The sequence below is a fragment of the Sander lucioperca genome, chromosome 4 (genome assembly GCF_008315115.2).
Source record: "Sander lucioperca isolate FBNREF2018 chromosome 4, SLUC_FBN_1.2, whole genome shotgun sequence".
Classification (NCBI taxonomy): Eukaryota; Metazoa; Chordata; class Actinopteri; order Perciformes; family Percidae; genus Sander; species Sander lucioperca.
In genome coordinates this window covers 28,188,285-28,212,319 of record NC_050176.1, presented here as the reverse complement: position 1 = coordinate 28,212,319, position 24,035 = coordinate 28,188,285, and the positions used below count along the sequence as shown (strand labels likewise).

The 24,035-nt window shown below is 40.0% G+C and overlaps 1 protein-coding gene across 1 annotated transcript; it reads left to right on the top strand.

Moving 5' to 3' along the window:
• The first annotated feature begins 705 nt into the window (after window positions 1-705).
• Window positions 706-9,509, top strand: gpr83 (G protein-coupled receptor 83). The gene is made up of 4 exons (XM_031285939.2): window positions 706-1,158; window positions 1,798-1,923; window positions 7,729-7,862; window positions 8,707-9,509. The coding sequence occupies exons 1-4, from the start codon at window positions 706-708 to the stop codon at window positions 9,407-9,409; spliced, it is 1,416 nt and encodes a 471-aa protein (XP_031141799.2). The 3' UTR covers window positions 9,410-9,509.
• The last annotated feature ends 14,526 nt before the right edge of the window (window positions 9,510-24,035 follow it).

Genomic DNA, 24,035 nt, shown 5'->3' with positions numbered 1-24,035 from the left:
ACTGGTGAAACACATTAGGGCTTGGCAGAACAATGAAAAACGGCGGGAAAACACAAGACAGGAAGTAAAACCAGACAAGACAGAACAGAAAACCAGACTATCAAAATAAAAAAGGAAACGGAGCAAAATACAAAACAGAAAAACAGACTACCAAAATAAAACAAAACAACAAAACCATAACACCCCTTTATCTACCAGATTATCACAAATGCTATACTTAAATCAAGTAACAGTGGAAATAATTGCATGGTTCCTTTAGTACAAATAGTGATCAAATAAGTCAACAACGTGATTGATTTGGCAACACCAGTGCAGAGCTCAAGAGAGAAGTGATTATCTGTCTGGTTTCAATTTCATACTGGAAGCGGTCTATTTCTCTCTCTCTCTCTCTCTCTCTCTCTCTCTCTCTCTCTCTCTCTCTCTCTCTCGCTCTCTCTCTCTCTCTCTCTCTCTCTCTCTCACTCTCACTAAAGGTTTAAAAAGAGCAGTTGTGCTGCTGAGTCGCATCACGCAACTTGTTGCTCATGCTTCAGCATCTCCACAGTGACACGAGGGACGCAGCAGATGTGCAGCTTTTAGAAAATAATAGGCTAATGACAGCCTAATAATAATAGTAGTAGCTAGTAATAACAATACTAACAATTAATTAAGTATTATTATAATAAGTATTATTATAATAATAAGTATTACTATAATAATAAGAAAATGAGAGCTTCGCGCGTTTGGTTATGTGTGGTGATCTGCATGGGCAGCCCCGACACGGCAGCAGCAGCAGCAGCAGCGGGACACACACTCAACGACTCCTCACTTCTGGGACAGGGAATATTTTCTCACACGGAGCATTTCCTTAACGTTTCGGGGCAGTTGGATAACCGGACTTCTGGATTTTTCCTCCTGGACTTTGACGAGGGGATGCTGGAGGACTGGCGGTCTTTGGCCAGTAAGAAGCGCAGCGGCGGGGAGTCGCAGGACGGGAGAGTCAAGGCGCTGCTGGTGGCCGCCTACTCTCTGATCATTGTGATCTCCCTGTTCGGGAACACTCTGGTGTGCCATGTGGTGGTTAAGAACAAACGCACCCTGTCCGCCACCAGCTTGTTTATTATGAACCTCGCTGTGGCTGATATCTTCATCACTGTCCTCAATACGCCCTTCACCCTGGTAGGACCACCTATAATATGTAATATTGCATTAAAATGTCTATGTTTTGTAGTTCTGTTCAAAAACAGAGAAATCTTGAGCGTCCAGTGACTTTCCCGCGCAGAAACTCGAGTGAAGGCTTGTATCATGTGGACGCGCTGACAGTTTTGTTGTCATTAGAATTCCTCATGGGGGCCGCAGAAACTACGCACTATAGCTTTAACCTATAATAATAATAATAATAATAATAATAATAATAATAATAATAATAATAATAATAGGTCTACATCATCGTTTATTAGTTGAGTTATATTTTGTGTGCAGAGAGAGAGAGAGAGAGAGAGAGAGAGAGAGGTGAATCAATACATAAATCCAGGTCCTATTTGTTCCCTGGGTTTATGACTTCAAAAGCATGGCCAATTAAAATTAATCAGAAGACACGCAACGCAATGAGTGGCTATAGTGGTCATAAAACTATCAATCATCACAGGAACTGAACCTAACAGTGTCAACTAATGTCTTTTTGATGGATGGATGAGGTTGGTAAATTGATAGGTGTACATGATCTGTGTGTGTGTGTGTGTGTGTGTGTGTGTGTGTGTGTGTGTGTGTGTGTGTGTGTGTGTGTGTGTGTGTGTGTGTGTTTGTGTGTTTCCCCAGGTCCGGTTCGTGAACAGCACTTGGGTGTTTGGGAGGACAATGTGTCACATCAGTCGCTTTGTACAGTACTGCTCTCTGCACGTCTCCACTCTCACACTCACCGCAATCGCACTGGACCGTCGGCAGGTTGGTCTACATGAAGCAGTGATGCTCTTCTGTCCTTTGACAGCATCATTGCTTGATACCATTACTATGTGAAGTACAGAACACTATGCTGTGAAGATATTGACGTGGAGGTGAATGTTGTTGCTTCGCGTCAGGGTCCTGCATCAGCCGGGTTCGAATTCACAATAATGACCGGCTCGCTCACATTATTCCTTACATAAAACATGAAAATAGATGTGTTATTATGGACATGTACAACTGATTTTATAATAAGAAGGATAATATGGAGCATATATGTACCGGTAGATTATTCCAATCTAAACAATCTATTCCAATCTAAACATAGGTAGTGATTTAGAGATTGCAGGAAACAGAAAAAAAGTTTATCAAATTACTATAATTAGAGGAGAAAGGTACCATAAACTGTTCTAAATAGTAAGGGTAATGGAATTGTATACATTTAAAAATTAACTGCAGTCAATGTTGCTGTCTTCTTATGATGGGAGAGGGCCAATAGGGCTAAGCGTTTCATATAGTGTACAATGAGTTATGAAAGGACATTATATTAATATAATATAATATCCAATATTTCACAAATAGCAAAGATTAGAGAAAAGTAAAAAACAAAAAAACTAAAATAGATTTGTTATTGAGTCTTTTCCTCTCCCATTTATCATCCCATGACCCCTCAAATTCGTCTTATGATCCTTTGGATGGATACAACCCCTAGGTTGGGAGCCACTGAACTAAATTATGACTGTAGCCATATATTGTAAAGTAGCTCCTCCTAAATCAGCTACAACCGTTACCGGCTGCTTACGTATTGATGCATCAGTAACAATCTAATAATGTTTTATGTCTCAGCCATAGGGGTCATTTTTCTGAGAAGCAAGAAAAGGTATATCCTGAATGTACACGTATGTGTATTATGTGTGTAGATAGATAGATAGATAGATAGATAGATAGATACTTTATTCATCCCAAGGGACATTTTTGAATTTAGTGTATGTGGGTTCACATTTCTCAGAAGTACAAATTTTCACACAAATTACAGCAATTAGGTGCTAAGGGTTTTGAAGTACCCTAATCACCTCTATGAGCCGCGTGTCACAGCAGCTGCTGCAGCTTCAGACTGTGTTGATAAGCAGGCTAAACAGCGGGCCAAACTATAAATAATGACTTCCTGTTGTTTTGTTAGTTGTTCAACTCTCCTCACAGTTTGAAAACCTCGATGGCTAACGAACGCAATTGAAGACGTCCAGACAAGTTTGGGAAATGGACATTTCAAAAAATGCTTTATTGTAGTGTCCTTTTTTAATAGAGGCATAAGTATTATATGTAATATTTTTTCAGCTTGAATGGAGTTATCTTGTTGAATCTGAAGGAAAATATGAAATAATGAGCCAGACAGACTTTCTTCCTCCACTACTCTTGGCATAGTTGTGGTTAGAAAGACAACTACAGCACTGGTGAAGTGGAGATACCTGAGGACACTGCACGTTATAAGCTGTAATCTTGTTTTACAGCAGTGTTTGAAATTGCTCCCTCGTCCATTGACTTTTCCCTACATGAATCAACAATGCAGACTTCGCACAGTAAAAGCTCCCAATGCAAAAAATCTATATCCACCAAACAGGTGTAATATAGCAGGTGTAGTGTTTTATGTGATTTATGACTGTCAGCTCATGCATTGTATTGTGGGATTTTTCTTAAGCAAGTAGTGAACATGCTATGAACACTACATGTTTTAAGTTTCAGAGTTCATTTTTGACTTTGTCAACAGCTGATGACAAGACACTCTCACCTCAAAGTCCATTTAGCAGCTGTTCTGGAGCTTTTAATCATATCTCACAATCTTCATTAGGGACCGTTTGGTATTTATGGAATGGACCACCGGAGGAAAATAGGGGAGGGTCATGTCTTTTTATTTTTTGTTGAGGTGAGGGTCATACAACATTTTTTAGTCTGGGCGGGGGGGTTACACAACTTTTTTATTCATGAAAAGAGCAACATTTCAAAGTGGCTTGTTTGGTGCATACTTATCCATGTAGCTCTCAGTCTTGGCCCCCTAGCAGATGGGTCTGACTGCATACGCGGAGTTTGCTGGGGGGGCAGGAGGAGCACGGTGGCTAAAACGGGTAATTGCATTGTTTAAAAAATGAGTGGAATAATTATGACCAGATATTTTATAAATATCTTAAATAACACAAAACAACTAAATGGTGGTAGGTAATACATCTGATTTCATATACTGCTTTAGTAAAAAAAATATTACCTGGCTGACGATGGGAGCAGCAGGATGCAAAAAAAGAAAGTTAGGCTACTGTTGCACTAGTCTGGACATCTTGCCGTGCCAACCTTGCAATAAAGGTTTCCTAAATGCCATGTATATAAATGTGATGTCAGCTTACTAATTGATTGTGGGTTTTGTGTAGATTTGGACTTGTATACGCTTATTCCACTTTGTTTAAACGGCGAAGTGGAGAGGCCTCGTTCACCTGTTTGGAGCTGGCTGGTGAATGTGACGCTCGTATCGGCCTTGCTGGATACACCGTGACTCTGTTTGTGGATCTACTGATCACTGTGGATTACTTTTTTTTCCGTGTCATTGGATTACGGCAAAATACAGATCTGTTTTCTTAACCATTAACGTTTTAACGTTTTATGGTGAGTTTGGAGAAGCATCTCAACAGACTGTAGGTCGAACAGTGATTGTTCACTGTTACATTTTAGTTGAATTTAAGCGTCTGTCTATTGAGTTCCAAAACGATTGGATTTCATAAGGGCGAATTGTTAAATTGTTACAATGTAATTTAAAATCTGCTTTAAAAATAAACATATGTGTTTTGGAATATAATGTTCAGCCTCAGCACCTTTCCCTATGTGCTAAAATATACAATGACGAAGCCTAGTGACAAGTCCATAGCAACCAGTGTTGAATTGTTACTTCCCATTGTCCTTTGCTGAATGGTCTCAATGTTTTATTGTTTTATTTCATATGAATACTAGTTTACTAGAGGAGTAACTTAGTATTTGAAGTAATGCAGTAATGCATGAAGTGTGCATTTAGTTTCCATGCTTATTGTGTTTCCACAACAATGTTAGTGAGTGAATCTACTGAAATGGCCACCACACCATAACAGAGGAGTGTGATGTGTAAGATGAGAATGCAGAGATTAACTCCTGTACATCATGGCTGTAAAAATCAAATGGCATCTGTACTTCTTTGCTAAGTGCAAACTTGCACGCAAGGGGAGGGTCATGCCTCTTTTTCAATTTATTTTGGAGGGTCATAGGAAAATTATTACTGACGAGGGGAGGGTCAAGTCTTTTTAGGTTAGAGGCCACAAAACTCCTCCGGTGGCCCCTTAATTAAATACCGAGCAGTCCCAGTTGTCATCTTAAGGTTGCATTTCACTGTTTATTGAGAGTGGAAAAAACATCTGCCCTTGAATACAATCAACAAAATGTTTTTATAAATCAGTTCTTTTCTTTTTCACCACCATTCACAATTCCTAAATTCCCTTTGTACATAGCTCTGTGGGAGACTAGTGTCCACCAAAGCCCACTCAAAAGTCAAGGGTATTTTAATATGCATACATACTTTGTGCTTTATTTTCATTTTCCAATGTGAACACACTATGTTCAAAACCTGCTTAGACATAGAATGGATTTGGGATACGCTGTCCATGGTGCTGAATTTTAAGGGAGCTAGTGTTGAGATGGAGAATAATGATTTCAAGTAAATATATCAGGCATCTCTTGATATCAGAAATCTAGGTGTAGCTGTAAATGTCAAGCTTAAAGCATCCTGGCTTATATTTGTGACTTAAGTTTGTGAGTCAAATGTAGGTGTGTTCGAGTTTAACTGTGAGGAAAGATAGCCACACTCGTAGCCACGATGCAAAAAAGATTAAATAAATACAGTGCTCAGCATAAGTGAAAACACCCATGTTAAAGTTGACTAAAAAGAGGAATAAAAAATCATCTTTTGGAAATTGGTCTTAATGGCCATTCAGATTTTTGACCCAGACCCCTCCCTGGACATGCCCCTGTGTGTCTGTGCATTGACTGTAAATTCTCAAATAGTGGACGGGGCCTTTTTTTTTTTACCTCAACCGAAGAGGGTACTAGGCTAGGAAATTGTTTGTGGTACTGGTACAGCGGGTACGTGAAAAATGTTTTGATGTGCTGGTACACCATGGACTGGAAATCTTTTTAAATGCTCTCCTTTGCATTATCATCACCTCTATTTTGCTGTGTAAGTTGCATATAACAGTTATTGACTGTGTCCACAATATGAAGCATGGTTCACGGATGGAAATTATGCAATGTACATTATAAATGGGGAGCCATTCCAGTACTCAAAACTACAATTAAGGGATATCTTGGGAAAATGTACAGCACAGACTAAAGAAAAGCAGAGGAGGGACATCTGCTGGACCTATAGGGCAAAAAGCAGCAATGGACATGAAAGGTAATTAAATGTAATTAAGCCTTGGAGGAAAACATCACAGCAGTGGCAGGCGCTGCATCTACTTGTCAAGGCTATAAAGTTGTTGAGTTCAGTTGAGTTGTTGAGTCATTTCATTGCTATTGAAATATTCTCTGTGGTTGCTGTCACAAACAGCATCAACAGTGTGGAGCTTTTCAAAGCTAAAACCCACGTCGGGAGGAAGTAGAGAAGGAATGCAAACCAGTATTGGAGAGGTGCTGACCATGATAATGTACAGGCAGCACCTCTCCAACACTGGTTTGCGCTGTTGATGCTGTTTGTGGCAACAACCCACAGAGAATATTTCAATAGCAATGAAATGACATGCATTCAACTTTATGGCCTTGACAAGATGCAGCGCCTGCCACTGCTGTGATGTTTTCCTCCAAGACTTAATTACATTTAATTACCTTTCAGTTCCTTTCCAGTCCATGGTGTACCAGCACATCAAAACATTTTTCACGTACCCACTGTACCAGTACCACGAACAATACCTAGCCTAGTACCCTCTTCAGTTGAGGTAATAAAAAGGCCCCGTCCACTATTTGAGAATTTACGGTCAATGTACAGACACACAGAGGCGTGTCCAGGGAGGGCCCTTGGTTATGGCTTGGCATGGGCCACCCCAAAAATCTGAATGGCCACCCCATTACCCTAAATTTTCTGCCCGGTCAGAAGCGGGACCTTTGGCTTATTTATTTGAATTTTGTAATTAATAACTTAAAGAATAACATATGGAAGCTTTATATTACATTTGTATGGTGCCGCAGTTGTGTTGTGTTTGGTAAGTCTATTTATTTTAAATTACAAAACCACATCAGAAACTGTAGGATACTGTAGTGTTAGGAAGAGACCCGCAGAACAGCCGGTGATCATCATTATCATATGAAACTAGACAATCAAAGTAATCCATTGGTACCAACCAATGTGGCTAGCTTGCCATAAAGGGCTACAGGCTAAATAACGCTCCAAACTAAGGCTAAATTTTGGTGAAGGAAAACCTGACATGGCCATTTTCAAAGGGGTCCCTTGACCTCAAACCTCAAGATATCTTTATGGATACCCACAACTCTCCCCTTTTCAGACATTCTCACTTTATGCTAATCCATGCAGTTTTGCATGTTCTTTGCATTTTTTGCATGCAGTGTGTTATTCTCACCTATTCTAAAAATGGTGTATTTCAACATATCTGCATACTGGGGTCTTGGAGTTACATATATTCGATATGACTGTACAACTGAGTTCAGCAGGGATGTTGTGTCACAGTAAACAAACATATGAAGTGTGTGTTTGCACTGACTTTGATCTGTGTGAGGTAAATTTTGTTTCAGGTGATTTTGCATCCTTTGAGACCTCGCATGTCCTCGACACAAGGCGGTTTCTGGGTCGCTGTTATCTGGATAATGGCCAGCTGCTTCTCCCTCCCTCATGCAATCTACCAAAAACTCCTGACTTTTACATACAGGTAAATTATACACCCTCATACATTTTAATAAGGATAGATCCAGAGGAAGTGTGTAATATTATTTTATGAGGTTAGCAATAGAGGAACACTTTGGTGATTAGACTCCATCGATGTGAAGCATCTTCATGGAGTAAAAACCCGTCGAGGTTGAATGTCAGTTGACTCCAGTGTCAGTCCAACGTATTGTTGACCCCAGCCATCAACACCGACCTCCTCCCTCTGCAGACTTTGTGGATGGATAAGATTCATAATTACTCCGGCTGCCAGGGGGCCTAACGTAAACTAATATGGAGACATCAGAATTGTGAATGTAGGGACTTTGACAGAGTGGGGAGAAATAGCAGAAATTCACCCAAAATGAAGGCAAAAATGTGATAGATTACTGTTAGGATTGTTATTTGTGGGCAGGTTTGCTGAATATGCAAAGCATGTCAGATTAGAGACACATAATAACATTATTTAATCATCAGGAAATTAATTAGCAACTATTAAAAAATAAAATTTAAATTTAAACAAATTATTAATCATTTGAGTCAGTTTTCAAACACAAATGCCTTGTTTTTTTGTCATATATCATAGTTAGGCTAACTGCCTATTTTGGGGTTATTGGACCAAATAAACTATGTGAATGTGTCTCATTGGGCTCTAGGGAGTTATAATGGGCAATGCCAAAATGTTCTGCCATTTTATAGACAATACAATTAGTCAAGAAAATCATCAAAAGTATAACCAATAATACAAATAATTGTTAGTTGCAGCCCTCACACTGACCTGTGACTTAATGCTCACCTTGTTCCCTAATCTGTCATTGTTGCTTCCTCTGTACTGTAACTCTCCTCACCAGTAAGGAAAAGGAGCGCAGCCTGTGTGTCCCAGACTTCCCAGAGCCATCAGATGTCTACTGGCAGTATATTGACCTCCTGACCTTCATATTACTTTACATGCTGCCACTCCTCATCATCTCCGCCTCCTACACCACAGTGGCCTGCCGACTGTGGCGCCAAAATGCCATTGGTGACACCACAACAGCTCAGCATGCCACCCGGAGAAGAAAGCGGCGGCGAACGCTGGCCATGTTGCTCCTGGTGGTCGGGGTGTTTGCTGTCTGCTGGTTCCCACTCAACTGCTACGTGGTGCTGCTGTCCAGCCAGGCTATCCACTCCTCTAACGCCCTGTACTTCTGCTTTCACTGGCTGGCTATGAGCTCCACCTGCTACAACCCTTTCATCTACTGTTGTCTGAACCCCACTTTCCGCCAGGAGATGAGACTCCTCTTCGACATGTGCAGGAGGAAACGGAGGGCGGTGGTCGGGATGGAGCCAGAGCTCCGCCCTGTAGCTGCTCCTTGTCACAGGACTGCTTGGCCTGACAACAATGAGTCCTCGAAGCCAAGGGATGCTTTGGGCCATGCCTCCTCACAGCAGAGTCAGGCTTTGTCCAGTCAGTCCCACAACCTCAAAGATACACATGTGCTCTTCATCGCCAGGCAGGTCCTCACAGGAAGAACTGACATCCTCTCAGTGGAGCCCATCGTGGCTGTAAACTGACCGGAAATAACTGTCACAATGTGATGGGATTATGGTGTTTAAGATTCCTCAGCCTGTAAAAAAAATAGCAGGTGTTCTGGAGTATGCCCAGTTGTCTGTGCACTTTAATGACTTCTGCTCCATGTCTGCTTGACAGTTGAGATTAAAAGTTCATTTTTGAGCTTGGAAACAGCTGAAAAAACAATCTCACCACAAGGTCCATTCAGTAGGTGTTCTGGAGATTAAGTCAAATTTTTTGAAATTGTCTTAATACTGTTGCAGCATTGACACTATAATATACATGATGTGCATGCAAGGGGTGCAATGTGATGCAAACGTCATGTCACGTAAAACTCCTTTATCGGAATATTGTTAATATATTCTTATAAAAGAAAAAAAATAACTTTGTAGTCGTAAAACTCTAGCATGGATAGCAACAAACCATTAATTTATTCATCCCCCGAAATCTCTCTGGAACTGTGAAAAAAATGTATCATTCAGTTGTGACTGCTCAAGTATTTGCATTTAAACGTTTTTCCCATTCTGCCTACAAGGAAAGAATCTCAGTGCATATATGAAAGGGTTGAGAATAAAATTCTGTTCACACATGGACCGTATTCACATGGAAAGAAAATGCACCAACAAAATATTACAGCAGTCTATGTAACTTATCTTCCTCTTCATATTCTCACAGTATTACTCTGAACAATTGACTGTTTAGTCTCTTAATTGCTTTAAAAGCCCCTTTACACTGTGTGATTTTGGGTCCGTCTGAGATGAAAATTGACAATCGTGAGAAAAACATAACATTTTTGGTCGTCAGTCCTCCTGTCTACAAACCACCCGATGATAAATATGACCAGTTTTATTTTGGTCCACACTGTCCACTAGCTTGCAGGTGCTCACAGTGTATTTGACATTGGTTAAGTGGAGTTTCATGTTGCCCATATATCCACATAATCATCAATATGTAACTTATGCTTTACTCTAACTATTAAATATACCTCAGGTCAAGAAGGTCTACAGTCTCTTCATCGCTGTGTAAAGGTCATAGGTAGGGTACATAGCGAGCAACAATCTCCAACGCTTCCATTCAAAGACAAGCAACTAAGCAAACAGAATAATAGCCTCTACTTTTGTGAGCTTTCGTGAGCTTTCCCACCATTACTTACTGCCCTTTTCACCTTTTTCATGTCTTCACAGGCCTGATTCATGTTTGCACCTTCTGTATAGTGTGCAAGTGGCCAATTTATTCTGCCAATGAAAGGAAGCAATGTGGATGTGCTTATCCCAGCTGGTCATCTTTGAATGTATTTCTTTTTCTGATATTTAACATGTCTCATTTTTACATGAAGAAATGTAATTGGGAAAAGAACACTTTCCTTTTGGAAGACAGGTCATATTCCATCACATCACATTACGGCTCTGAGAAACAGGAAGCCCAATGAAGCCCAATTTTGATGGTATTCAAACCAGACTGCAGCTGGTCTTCAGGACATCTGAAGTAAAATGGAACAAAAGCATCTAGCTAAGAAAAAAATGCATATTTTTGACCGAAAATAACATCAGCTGTTTATTAGAAACTTATCTTGCTGCGTCTTTAGGAATAGACATTAGGAATAGAAAAGTGTGTATTTTCTGCTACAGTATGTTGTTGTTTTATACAGTTGAAAATCAATTATGTGGTTTCAAAATATGTGTTATACATTTTCAGCTTTAAAGGGTGGGTCATTATTGTGTTCCAGCATTGTAAAAAATGAAATGGAATAGGAGACTTTTGTCTTTCCCTCACATTACGTAACATAACATTTATTTGAAAAGCATGAATGGCAGTGAAAATATGCTGAAAATATATTGTTGTGAGTGTTCAGTGTTTCTTGTACACAAAATATGTTCTATATCTAAGAAAGTGAGAACAGCAAAATGTGTGTACATCTTGATGTACATGTGCTGTAAAAGAAATGTATGTAAAAGAAAAACTGCTGAAAATTGCTTGATTTCTCTCTCTGTGATTAATGAATCAGTTGCTTTTTTTGTTGTTGGTTGGCTTATTGGCCACAGAGGTAATGATCAATATGTAAAATCTTTGCAACTTTATGTCTCTTCTTAATGTAGTTTTCCAAAGTTAGTGGTTCAGGAATGTTAGTAACATAATGTGGTTTTCTATGTGTCTTTGTCTTTAAACATGTTTTTGTGAATGTTTGACACCACAACACCCTAAGATATATTAAATAAAAGCAACTAAACATTGTCTTTGACGTTCAGACTTTTATTACTTTTTTTTCTGGAAATATCAAAAGGCACTGATTGAACAATAATAATCGCTTTAATTCTAAACGATGCTGGGGAAAAAGAGCATTTCAACCACAAAATACCTTCGAGAGAATTCGGAAAATTGGCGTACATATAATACACATTTCATGAGACATACTATCTAATGATAAGAAAAGCAGAAACACAGTACACAGTGTATACAGAATAGTAGTTCTGGGAGAGCTGCTGTTAAGAAATATTTCTGTACAGTCATGACACATGGCATACTTTTCTCTTGAGATGGTATTCATTTTTGTCCACTGACAGTAAGTCTGAGTGACATTGATGCTCTAACTAAGCGTCCCGTGGGAACAAGAAGTAGCCAACAGGTATTTGTCTTGCTGGTGGGAGAGAGCACTCTAATCCGATGGATCAAAGCAGTACAATGTGTCATGCACCAGAGAGACCATTATGAACACAGAACCCCATTACTATATAACAATTTGTTTTTCCATACCTTCCAAAAAAACTCATGCATTTTTCCATTTAACAACTTCAATAAATCTTTTTTTTTTTTTTTTTTTTTTACAGTTTTTTACAATCACTTTGGCACTAATTTCAGAACCTTGACGTAATTTTTCAAAACTCTATACACAAAACTCACAACCAATGATCAAAATACACATTTTTCAAAACTCTAACACTTTTTTCAATTGCTTGGATACAATACACATAAACCAAAGATCATTTGTTCATTTAACAAAGATCACCTGTTCAATATGACACAAATGAAAGTACTACTATTTCAAAAAGCAATTCACACATTACATTTCAGATGATTGTCTATTCATTTCATTACAATGATCTAAATATAAATCGATACAACTACTCAAAATGACAAGTAACTGTTGCATTACTCTTAATGCATAGTTGTATGGAAACAGACAATAATATTGTTCAATAAAGAACAATATTCCATGTTTAGATCATGAAAGTTTCAAGATAACATTCATTGTAGCGTGGAGCATGAACCAATTAGACTACATGATCTATGGATGTAATATTTCATCATCATTCTTTACTGTAATGTACTACTGTTTATCAGACACTGTTTCTATGGTCCCATGTACCACCTTTCAGACTATTTACAGAACTGACAGTACTGCACTGTATGCATGCAGGCCCTTGGAATTGCTTGTCCAATTTTGCCAACTCGTTACTGATGATTGAGATATATACTTACATATATATATATATATATACTGTATATATACATATACATATACATATATACTCGTACCACATTGTTTGCCAAACCCAAAGGTTTTTTCCAAGATGTTTGGCTAATTGCAATGTAGACGAGAACCTGCGGCCAAATCCACAAGACAGAGTTGATGAATATGTGGAAGTACAGTAATCACTTCTTTGTTTTGCTTTTTACAGTACAAGCAAGTTGAGGAACACTGCATTTTATGTTTTACTGTACTGTACTGTACTGTCTTTTCTTTTCTATTTTGTAGCTAATTATTTTGCTTTGATTCAAATAAATAATCCTGTAAAGTAAATATGTTGCCATGGTTAAGGGTATGGTAGTCTCGCGTTGTCAGACCTTCCTCCACAGTGCTGGGAAGGAGGGTGTGGCGAGTCCACACAGCATTCCAGGATGGTAGAAAAACGTGCTCTGGTTTATTGGCATTTCTTTAAACCAAGCACAATCGGCATGGGCGGTGCTAAGCACCGGACACAATGACGGCGCCGCTGCAAAATAGCCTCGGAAAGGAACTCGTTTTGGTGGAACGTGTACGTTCAAAAGTGGTTTAAGTTGTGCTACAGAAAACTCAGATTGGACAGAAAGTCTAGCTAGCTGTCTGGATTTACCCTGCAGAGAACTGAGGACCAGTTAACCATAGTCCTCATAAATTGACCAGAGTTTAGAATGCCGACACAAAGAAAGCGGAAGGTGTGGGACATCTGGCCTAAAAAGAGGGATATCCGGCGGAATTTCCGAGGGCACCTGAACAATCCTGGAAGTGGAACGTTGTCGATATAGACTAAGGTTATGGGGACTACAATACCTGGTTAGAGAAAGATTGTGGTGATTGTTGAAGGAAACTGTGTTGAAGGAACAGTTTGAATCTTTTGAAGTGGGGTTGTATGAAGTACTTATCCATAGTCAGTGTATTACAGTAGATGGCAGTTGGCACGCCTGCAGACTGGAGAAGCAGGCAGGAGGACAGTCATGGAAGCTAAGCAATGTAAAAAAAAAAGAAATCAATATTGATTTAACTGTATGCTATATTAACCGCTTAACCTTGCTGTTTTTTGGTATGAGGTTATACTAAAAATGTCGACATGCTGGTAGTATAAGTCAATAGCGAGGCAATTTTATTATTATTTTCAGAGTTTCTGAAAAAGAGGATTTGGCCATGTGTATTCAGGTGAGCAACAATTTTCATTGTATTGTATAACCAAGACAACAATGTCATATATAACATACATTAATATTATTATTATTAGCCTGTTTCCATCCATACATGTTATAAACCCACTTTAACTCTTTTGGTAAATCTACACTGTATACTGACGTGTATACAAAAATATAGCTACACATCAGAGCTATAGAGATACATAGGCCTATATAAAACAGCGAGGAAGGCTCAGTTATTGTCTTCTTTTCAGACCCATATATTTAGCAATGCCATCAGCTTTTAAATGTTGTGGTTGTATTAGTGGAGATAGCAAGAGGGGAGGAATATCTAGAACAGACTAGGGTCTTGGCCTAATCTTTTCCAGGAGCACCATTCCACAATGGGTGGCAGTGAAGGTCAGGGCCCTCGACGGACCAGACCCGGGCAGCAGACGCTGGCTCTGGGGACGTGGAACGTCACCTCTCTGTGGGGGAAGGAACCGGAACTTGTGCGGGAGGTGGAGCGCTACCAGTTGGATCTGGTGGGGCTTACCTCTACACACAGTCTCGGTTCTGGAACCATACTCCTGGATAGGGGTTGGACTCTTTTCTTCTCCGGAGTTGCCCAGGGTGTGAGGCGCCGGGCGGGTGTGGGGATACTCACAAGTCCCCGGCTGAGCGCCGCTACGTTGGAGTTTACCCCGGTGGACGAGAGGGTCGCCTCCCTACGCCTGCGGGTTGTGGGGGGGAAAACTCTGACTGTTGTTTGTGCGTATGCACCAAACAAGAGCTCGGAGTATTCGGCCTTCTTGGAGACCCTGAATGGAGTCCTGTATGGGGCTCCAGGGGGGGACTCCATAGTTCTGCTGGGGGACTTCAACGCGCACGTGGGCAATGATGGAGACACATGGAGAGGCGTGATTGGGAGGAACGGCCTCCCTGATCTAAACCAGAGTGGTTGTTTGTTGTTGGACTTCTGTGCTAGTCATGGATTGTCTATAACGAACACCATGTTCGAACATAGGGATGCTCATAAGTGTACTTGGTACCAGAGCACCCTAGGCCAAAGGTCAATGATCGATTTTATAATCGTTTCATCTGATCTGAGGCCGTATGTTTTGGACACTCGGGTGAAGAGAGGGGCAGAGCTGTCAACTGATCACCATCTGGTGGTGAGTTGGGTCAGAGGGTGGGGGAAGACTCTGGACAGACCTGGTAAACCCAAACGGGTAGTGCGGGTGAACTGGGAACGTCTGGAGGAGGCCCCTGTCCGACAGACTTTCAACTCACACCTCCGGCGGAGCTTTTCGTGCATCCCTGTGGAGGCTGGGGGCATTGAACCCGAGTGGACAATGTTCAAAGTTTCCATTGCTGAAGCTGCGGCGGGGAGCTGTGGTCTTAGGGTCTCCACCGTGGTGGACACCGGTGGTCAGGGAAGCCGTCCGACTGAAGAAGGAGTCTTTCTGGGATATGTTATCCCAGGGGACTCCGGAGGCAGTTGAAAGGTACCGAAGGGCCCGAAGGGCTGCAGCCTCTGCCGTGAAAGAGGCAAAGCAGCGGGTGTGGGAGAAGTTCGGAGAAGACATGGAGAAGGACTTTCGGTCGGCACCAAGGTGCTTCTGGAAAACCGTTCGCCACCTCAGGAGGGGGAAGCGGGGAACCATCCAAGCTGTGTACAGTAAGGATGGGACGCTGCTGACCTCAACTGAGGAGGTAATAGGGCGGTGGAAGGAGCACTTTGAGGAACTCCTAAATCCGACTAATACGCCCTCTATGGTAGAGGCAGAGCTGGAGGATGATGGGGGATTGTCGTCAATTTCCCTGGTGGAAGTTGCTGAGGTAGTTAAACAACTCCACAGTGGCAAAGCCCCAGGGATTGATGAGATCCGTCCAGAAATGCTTAAAGCTCTGGGTGTGGAGGGGTTGTCTTGGTTGACGCGCCTCTTCAGCATTGCGTGGAAGTCGGGGACGGTGCCTAAGGAGTGGCAGACCGGGGTGGTGGTTCCCCTTTTCAAAAAGGGGGACCAGAGGGTGTGTGCCAATTACAGGGGTATCACACTTCTCAGCCTCCCCGGTAAAGTCTACTCCAAGGTGCTGGAAAGGAGGGTTCGGTCGATAGTCGAACCTCAGGTTGAAGAGGAACAATGCGGATTCCGTCCTGGTCGTGGAACAACGGACCAGATCTTTACTCTCGCAAGGATCCTGGAGGGAGCCTGGGAGTATGCCCAACCGGTCTACATGTGCTTTGTGGATCTGGAGAAGGCGTATGACCGGGTCCCCCGGGAGACACTGTGGGAGGTGCTGCGGGAGTACGGGGTGAGGGGGTCCCTTCTCAGGGCCATCCAATCTCTGTACGACCAAAGCGAGAGCTGTGTCCGGGTTCTCGGCAGTAAGTCGGACTCATTTCAGGTGAGAGTTGGCCTCCGCCAGGGCTGCGCTTTGTCACCAATCCTGTTTGTAGTATTTATGGACAGGATATCGAGGCGTAGTCGGGGTGGAGAGGGGTTGCAGTTTGGTGAGCTGGGGATCTCATCGCTGCTTTTTGCAGATGATGTGGTCCTGATGGCATCGTCGGCCTGTGACCTTCAGCACTCACTGGATCGGTTCGCAGCCGAGTGTGAAGCGGCTGGGATGAGGATCAGCACCTCTAAATCTGAGGCCATGGTTCTCAGCAGGAAACCGATGGAGTGCCTTCTCCAGGTAGGGAATGAGTCTTTACCCCAAGTGAAGGAGTTCAAGTACCTTGGAGTCTTGTTCGCGAGTGAGGGAACAATGGAGCGGGAGATTGGTCGGAGAATCGGCGCAGCGGGTGCGGTATTACACTCAATTTATCGCACCGTTGTGACGAAAAGAGAGCTGAGCCAGAAGGCAAAGCTCTCAATCTACCGGTCAGTTTTTGTTCCTACCCTCACCTATGGTCATGAAGGCTGGGTCATGACCGAAAGAACGAGATCCAGGGTACAAGCGGCCGAAATGGGTTTCCTCAGGAGGGTGGCTGGCGTCTCCCTTAGAGATAGGGTGAGAAGCTCAGTCATCCGTGAGGAGCTCGGAGTAGAGCCGCTGCTCTTTCGCGTCAAAAGGAGCCAGTTGAGGTGGTTCGGGCATCTGGTAAGGATGCCCCCTGGGCGCCTCCCTAGGGAGGTTTTCCAGGCACGTCCAGCTGGGAGGAGGCCTCGGGGAAGACCCAAGACTAGGTGGAGGGATTATATCTCCAACCTGGCCTGGGAACGCCTCGGGATCCCCCAGTCGGAGCTGGTTAATGTGGCTCGGGAAAGGGAAGTTTGGGGTCCCCTGCTGGAGCTGCTACCCCCGCGACCCGTTACCGGATAAGCGGAAGAAGATGGATGGATGGACCATTCCACAATTCAAGCAGTTCTCCAGCATCCCGACAGCATGTTTGGTCAGGATTAAATACTAATCTCATATACGCAGAACCCAAATCAGCAAACTCACCCCAGTTTTGTAAACAATTTGCAACAGTTCAACACGTCTGTGAGTCCAAACACACATCCAAAGACAACAATGAGAAAGCCAACTTAACATGTCTAATACTTTGATTGTATGACAATAGAAACAAAGCTGTACTTAATATTAGCAACATTCTAAACAAACATGATAGCATAGTAGCAAACATGGTAAACTTTATACCTGTTCAGGATGTTAGCATGCAATATACCACAGTGTAAAACTACTCTGTTACAAGCCTTTCTTGGTCCTACTGTGATTGGTGGCTTTTTAAAAAAAGGTTTTCAGGTCCTAGTAATTGACTGATTGTGGTAATTAGAATAGTCTAAACTCTGCTATTGGACACATACTGCTGTAGATAAAGCTATTCTACCTTCAGGCTTTTTTTTTTTTATTAGAAAACGTACATATTTCTAATGGGACAACACTTATATGAATGTGTTAGTAATCAAATTAAGTAATCGTGATAGAAAGGGAGGATAGCTATTTAAGAACAGGTATCTTTTTATAGTAGTTTTTTTTGTAGAGAAAATAAAAGATAAAATAAGTACCACAAACAGTCAAGAAGCATAAATAAAATAAAACTAATTGACAATAAAAATATACAATGATTTTCATAAAGAAAATGTACAATATATCTGTTTTAAAAATGAAGAACTGAACAGTTTTGTGCAGGAATGTGAAAACGTTCACAGTGTAATGTGTATGTGCAATTATGTACAGAGATGTTCCCACTTCCACAAAACAGAGAACTTCACTGAACTGCTCTTACATTCGAGCTGCAGGCGAATAAGTATGTAACTATTAGAAATATATATCGACCTCCGTCTGTACCTGCTGAATCTATAAATTACATGATCTCTACCATTAATTCTATTAAATTCACAAATGAAATTATACTATTAGGCAATTTCAACAAAAATTGGCTTGATAAATCTGCTGCTAAAGATAAGAATAGCTTTGGAAATCTGAATCTAACCCAGTTAATCAGTGAACCCACCCGTGTTACACCAACGTGTCAATCTCTGCTTGACTGGATACTAGTCTCTCATCCAAACAGATTCCTAAAATCAGGAATTATGTCTGACTGTTTTAGCAACCATGCAATTGTGTACTGTATATGGAAAATCAAACTGCCTAAATTACCTCCCAAACTAATTACTATTAGACAATACAATAAACTAAATTTAGATAATTTCATTAATGATATAATTTCAATTAACTGGGATAGGTATCAGTTAATTCCAAATATCCAAGATGCGTGGGATTTTTTACATTCTGAACTGAATACAGTTATTGACAAACATGCTCCTCTGAAAACTATTAAAGTAAAAGGCAGGCACCTTCCCTGGATAAGTGCTGATTTAATTAGACTTTTTTTTTTTTTTTTGTCTGTTTTGAGTTGGTTGTTTGGTTATTTGTTTCTGCTCTGTTCTGTTTTGTTTATCATGTTTGTATGTCTGTAATGTTTTTTTGTTGTATTTTGCTCAGGACACCCTCGAAAACGAGATGGTACATCTCAAGGGGTTATCCTAATAAAAGAATTTCAAAAGGTGAGAAAGTGGGACTCACACATTCTGCCAATCTGCTTTAAACTATTGTACCAAAGTGTCAGTGATGGAGGACCCTGAGTAGAAGTGGAAATGTGGATAATACCAAATAAGTGGTCTAAGAGCTTGTGAGCCAATAAGGGTCATCCTGACCAGCATTGTCAATACAATGCCCTTTACAGAACATCACTGTACCAGGAGTTGCATATTAAAGGTGGGATGTTGGGACAGAAGCTCTCAGCATGAGTCAGACTTCATTTGATTGTGCAGTACATTTGGCCATTATGGAAATGCCATAACTAATTTTCATATCTTTGAAATGATGTACAAAAATTGTAGAAACATGACTGGAAGGCACTAATTTAACAAATTATCAGCATTTTACCCTTATTTCCCTCCACACTGGTTCCCATAGTTACCACTGGGGACATGATCCTTAACTGACTTCCCATTTGTGAACACTGTCAACTGCATCCAACCAAACACAGCTGCCAGGGATTGTTTGGGCTTCTGTGCTTTTAACCCCTAATTTTGAAATAATTATGACAAAATTATAATTTCCAGTGTTTATATTTATTGGTATTTTCTCTAAAGATTATAGCCTACTGAAGATGTGTCTGTCACAAAAGAACTGCCACTTTCAACAAAATTCACGGATTCTAAAATTAACCTTTTTGAACCAGTCAGAGAGGCCTGGTATTGTCTCTAACTGACATCAAACTTTGAGATTGTTGCCAAATATTCAATGATCATTTGATTAAAATTGTGAATGCCATTGCTTTTTACAGTATGTCATTGTGGCGCTTCAGAAGGCCAAATGTTTTCTCTATTATGTTGGGTTGTGATTAACTACAGCAATTTGTTATAACACCTACAGTAAGCACCCAGACTAGACAATTTCAAACATACATTATGGTACTGCTATTGTAATGCATTCTTTTTTCACAAAAGAACCAACAAATAATTTTACCCAAAGTCTGATTTTTTATTTTATTGAAATGCATCAGATGACTAATGGCTGATTGAAAATGTGTGCAATTGAGTTTGAGTTTGTTTAACACAGTTAATCCAATAGAATTTTGTCTCTTTCTATGAAATCTGTGTAAAGTGTTTTGAAAAAGGGTGTAAAAGATGTGTGAAACCACTGACAAAGTGTTTCTGCAAGAGAAGACCTCTGCTGTGCTGTGAAGTTGATGATGTTCAAGTGGATCCCATTCATTAAGCGTGTCTTAGCAATCGAGAAACACTGGTAAGACCAGTCACTCAGTCTGAGAGTGATAGCAAGTTGTAATCCTGCGTTATTTCAGTAAACACTGAGGCTACTGTTTTCTTTTTGTATAGAATATGTTCAAAGTTTAGTTATGCTACAGTACCTCTGTATTGCAACAGACTGGGCGAGCACTTGTTAGAAACTAATTCACCTCCAGAGAAGTGTTATTCAGTTGCCTTTTTATTATGAAATACAGTAATCCTTTCTCAGTTTAGGGGCTGGAGTAAGATGGATTTCTACCTTTGTTTTATGCTTAGGGTGTAGTGAAGACAAATGGAAATACTGTTCCGATAATAATTTCACTAGAGAAAGCTTCACACAGTAATGTTTGGAAAAGAGGGCTGAAATACATGATATTTCAGATTGTGCAGACTTTCTGAAATGTGTCATAAACACTTCATTACTGACTACTCCAAGAACCTCAACAGATGTATGTGTCTACTTGTTCAGTTGTTTGTACAGTGGAAAATGGATGCATTTAAAGGGAGCTCACTGAAGCCACACATACGGGACCCTGATTTTTGTGCTACACCACTTCCTATTGATAAAAAAAAAGACATTTAAGAAGAAGTGAAGTTGTCCATTGTGACCCAAAATTTTGAATTTCAAGAGAGAAGTTGTTTTTTTCTCATTCATTACATAGTTGTTGTTCTTCTGTCAGCCAATGGAAGAAGAGAAACTTATGAGGTGCTTTCACACCAGCTTCCACATTCAGCCATGGTGGATGCCGTCTTGTGCTCAACACATCCATCTGCTCTCTGACCGCTACTTCCAGCTTTTTAAATGATCTTGTCAAATTCTTATCCGGATAATTTTGCTGACTGGCACATTGCCGACCATTTCCATCATGTGTTAGTCTATCCAAACTGTCATTGCTTTGCGGCCTTCTAGTAGTTTGCAGGTCACAAACTCAAACAGTTTTTTCTATACCTTCTCCTCTTGTAGCACGGTGGATCAGTGGTTAGCACTTCTGCCTCACAGCAAGAAGGTTCTGGATTTGAATCCAGGTTGTTCCGGGCCTTTCTGTGTGGAGTTTGCATGTTCTCCCCGTGTTTGCGTGGGTTTCCTCTGGGTGCTCCGGTTTCTTCCAACCATAAAGACATGCATGCTAGGTAATTAGGATTACAGTTGAAAATTACCCAACTGGCTAACACTGGAGCATTTACAGAAATGATGATTAATGTGCATTGTCCTAATCAAATAAACTTACAAACTTGTATGGCCCTTCTCTTTTAAGTGTTTCTCATTTTAACTTTCGTTCATTTTGTTACAAAGTAGATCGACATTTTCATTATACATTCTACCTGCACGCTGGTTATGTGAGCAGTGTGGCTCACCCACTGTTTTTAACTGAAGTCACAGTTACATAAAACAGGCTTAATGTGGGCGATGGACAACCTTTCCTCCTGAACCTGCTCAAACATAAATTTTTTGTTTTCATCCAACCCATTGCTAATTGGCAACATTTTATTGCATTTAAACCTACATTTAAATCTACATTTTTCTTGCTTTACCTCTTCTTCTTCCAGAGATCAGCAGGAAGACTTTTTTTTAATTAATTTTTTTATGCCTCTGCACCAGCAACAGCCGTAGCCGTAGGCATTATGTTTTTGGGTTGTTTGTCCGTCCCTCCGGAATGCCTTTAGGGAATTTCTTCAAATTTGGCAGAATCGTCCACTTTACAGTTTTTTTACAATCACTTTGCTACTAATTTCAGAACCTTGACTTCATTTTTCAAAACTCTAGACACAAAACTCAAAACGATCATATATATATATATATATATATATATATATATATATATATATATATATATATATATATATATATATATATTAGGGCTGTCAAAATAACGCGTTAATTTCGATTAATTAATCTGAGAGAAAAAAACGCGTTAAAAAAAAATAACGCAGATTATTCCATTCCATATTGACGTTTGACCCGGAGCCGTTCTAGCCACCATTGGACTGTAAAATGAAGGAGGGAGACGAGAATGTCGGAAAAACAACACAGAGTTCAATGAAACTGGTAAACTACAGCTTCGTGGTGCATTTGAAGTTATTGTAAATGTCCTTGGTGGTTGTTTTTGTCGTTCAGCAGCAATTTACTAGTGAAATAAGTTATTGTTATTGTTATACATTATTATTAAATCATTTAATTTTGACCATATGGCCTTAGCAATACACAAGCCGTTCTTTAATGTCACCAACTGTTGTTTAGTACCCTTTGTTTTCTTTTCTTTTTTTACTTTCTTAAAAAGTATCGGTTCAGGCACCGTTAATTATGTATGTGATTAATTTCGATTAATTAATCACAGAGTCTGTAATTAATTAGATTATTTTTTTTAATCGATTGACAGCCCTAATATATATATGTGTGTATACAGTATATATAAAGTATATATCTCAATCATCAGTAACGTGTTGGCAAAATTGGACAAGCAATTCCAAGGGCCTGCATGCATACAGTGCAGTACTGTCAATACTGTAAATAGTCTGAAAGGTGGTACATGGGACCATAGAAACAGTGTCTGATAAACAGTAGTACATTACAGTAAAGAATGATGACGAAATATTACATCCATAGATAATGTAGTCTAATTGGTTCATGCTCCACACTAATTGGTGACAATAAATCTTGTTATCTTGAAACTTTCATGATCTAAACATGGAATATTGTTTGTCTGTTTCCATACAACTATGCATTAAGAGTAATGCAACAGTTACTTATCATTTTGAGTAGTTGTATCGATTGATAGTTAGATCATTGTAATGAAATGAATAGACAATCATCTGAAATGTAATGTGCGAATTGCTTTTTGAAATAGTAGTACTTTCATATTAAGTTGTGTCATATTGAACAGGTGATCTTTGTTAAATGAACAAATGATCTTTGGTTTATGTGTATTGTATCCAAGCAATTGAAAAATGTGTATTTTGATCATTGGTTGTGAGTTTTGTGTCTAGAGTTTTGAAAAATTACGTCAAGGTTCTTGACTCAACTGTAACTCAAGGATGAACTGATTATAATTTCACTGAGAAGTCACATAACACGTTTTTGACCATAACTCAAGAATTCATACACTTATTATGACTTAATCAATTATTACCTTTTTTTCCTTCTTCACTACATATATTTACATATATTATATGACTCTGGAAATACATGTATGTAAGCTGCAACTTGACTGGTTGACAGAGACATAAAATGCAGTTGATCTAAGTTTTATTTAAATTTAGTTTTTAGTTGAAATTAAAGAAACTCTTTATATGCATCTTAATCTCAATCCTGCTTTGTCCCAGGAGTGGGAACATTTTAGTCACAGAATATTAATTTCAGAGCGTTTAGTAAGTTTTCAGGATTGTGACCGTGTGTAGTGGTAGTAGTTAGAGGAACATTATGTGGTTTCATAAATATGCAAGAGACGTGTTGCTGAGGCAATTAAAATAAGCAAATTGAAAGCTACAAATATGTGTGAAAACGGCCTAAAAATACGGATTCATTGTTAATGCCTCTCTTTCAGCACACACAAGCCATCAAGACCACTAATGCAGTTTCCACTCTGTTATTAGAGGCTTTGTCAAGAATAAGGACGAGAATAATAATTACTTTTCTGTTCAAGGTGGTTGAAGCATTGACTGTAGAGAAGAAGGTACTTATCAGGTCAAAGTGTAAACACGACTGTCAATATAGTACAAAACT

Excerpts from the sequence above, each read along its gene's own strand:
- gpr83 (XM_031285939.2), top strand. The coding sequence starts at position 706 with ATGAGAGCTTCGCGCGTTTGGTTATGTGTGGTGATCTGCATGGGCAGC. Across the intron at positions 1,924-7,728 it reads TCGCACTGGACCGTCGGCAG|GTGATTTTGCATCCTTTGAG; the intron begins GTTGGTCTACAT and ends ATTTTGTTTCAG. Across the intron at positions 7,863-8,706 it reads CTCCTGACTTTTACATACAG|TAAGGAAAAGGAGCGCAGCC; the intron begins GTAAATTATACA and ends TCTCCTCACCAG.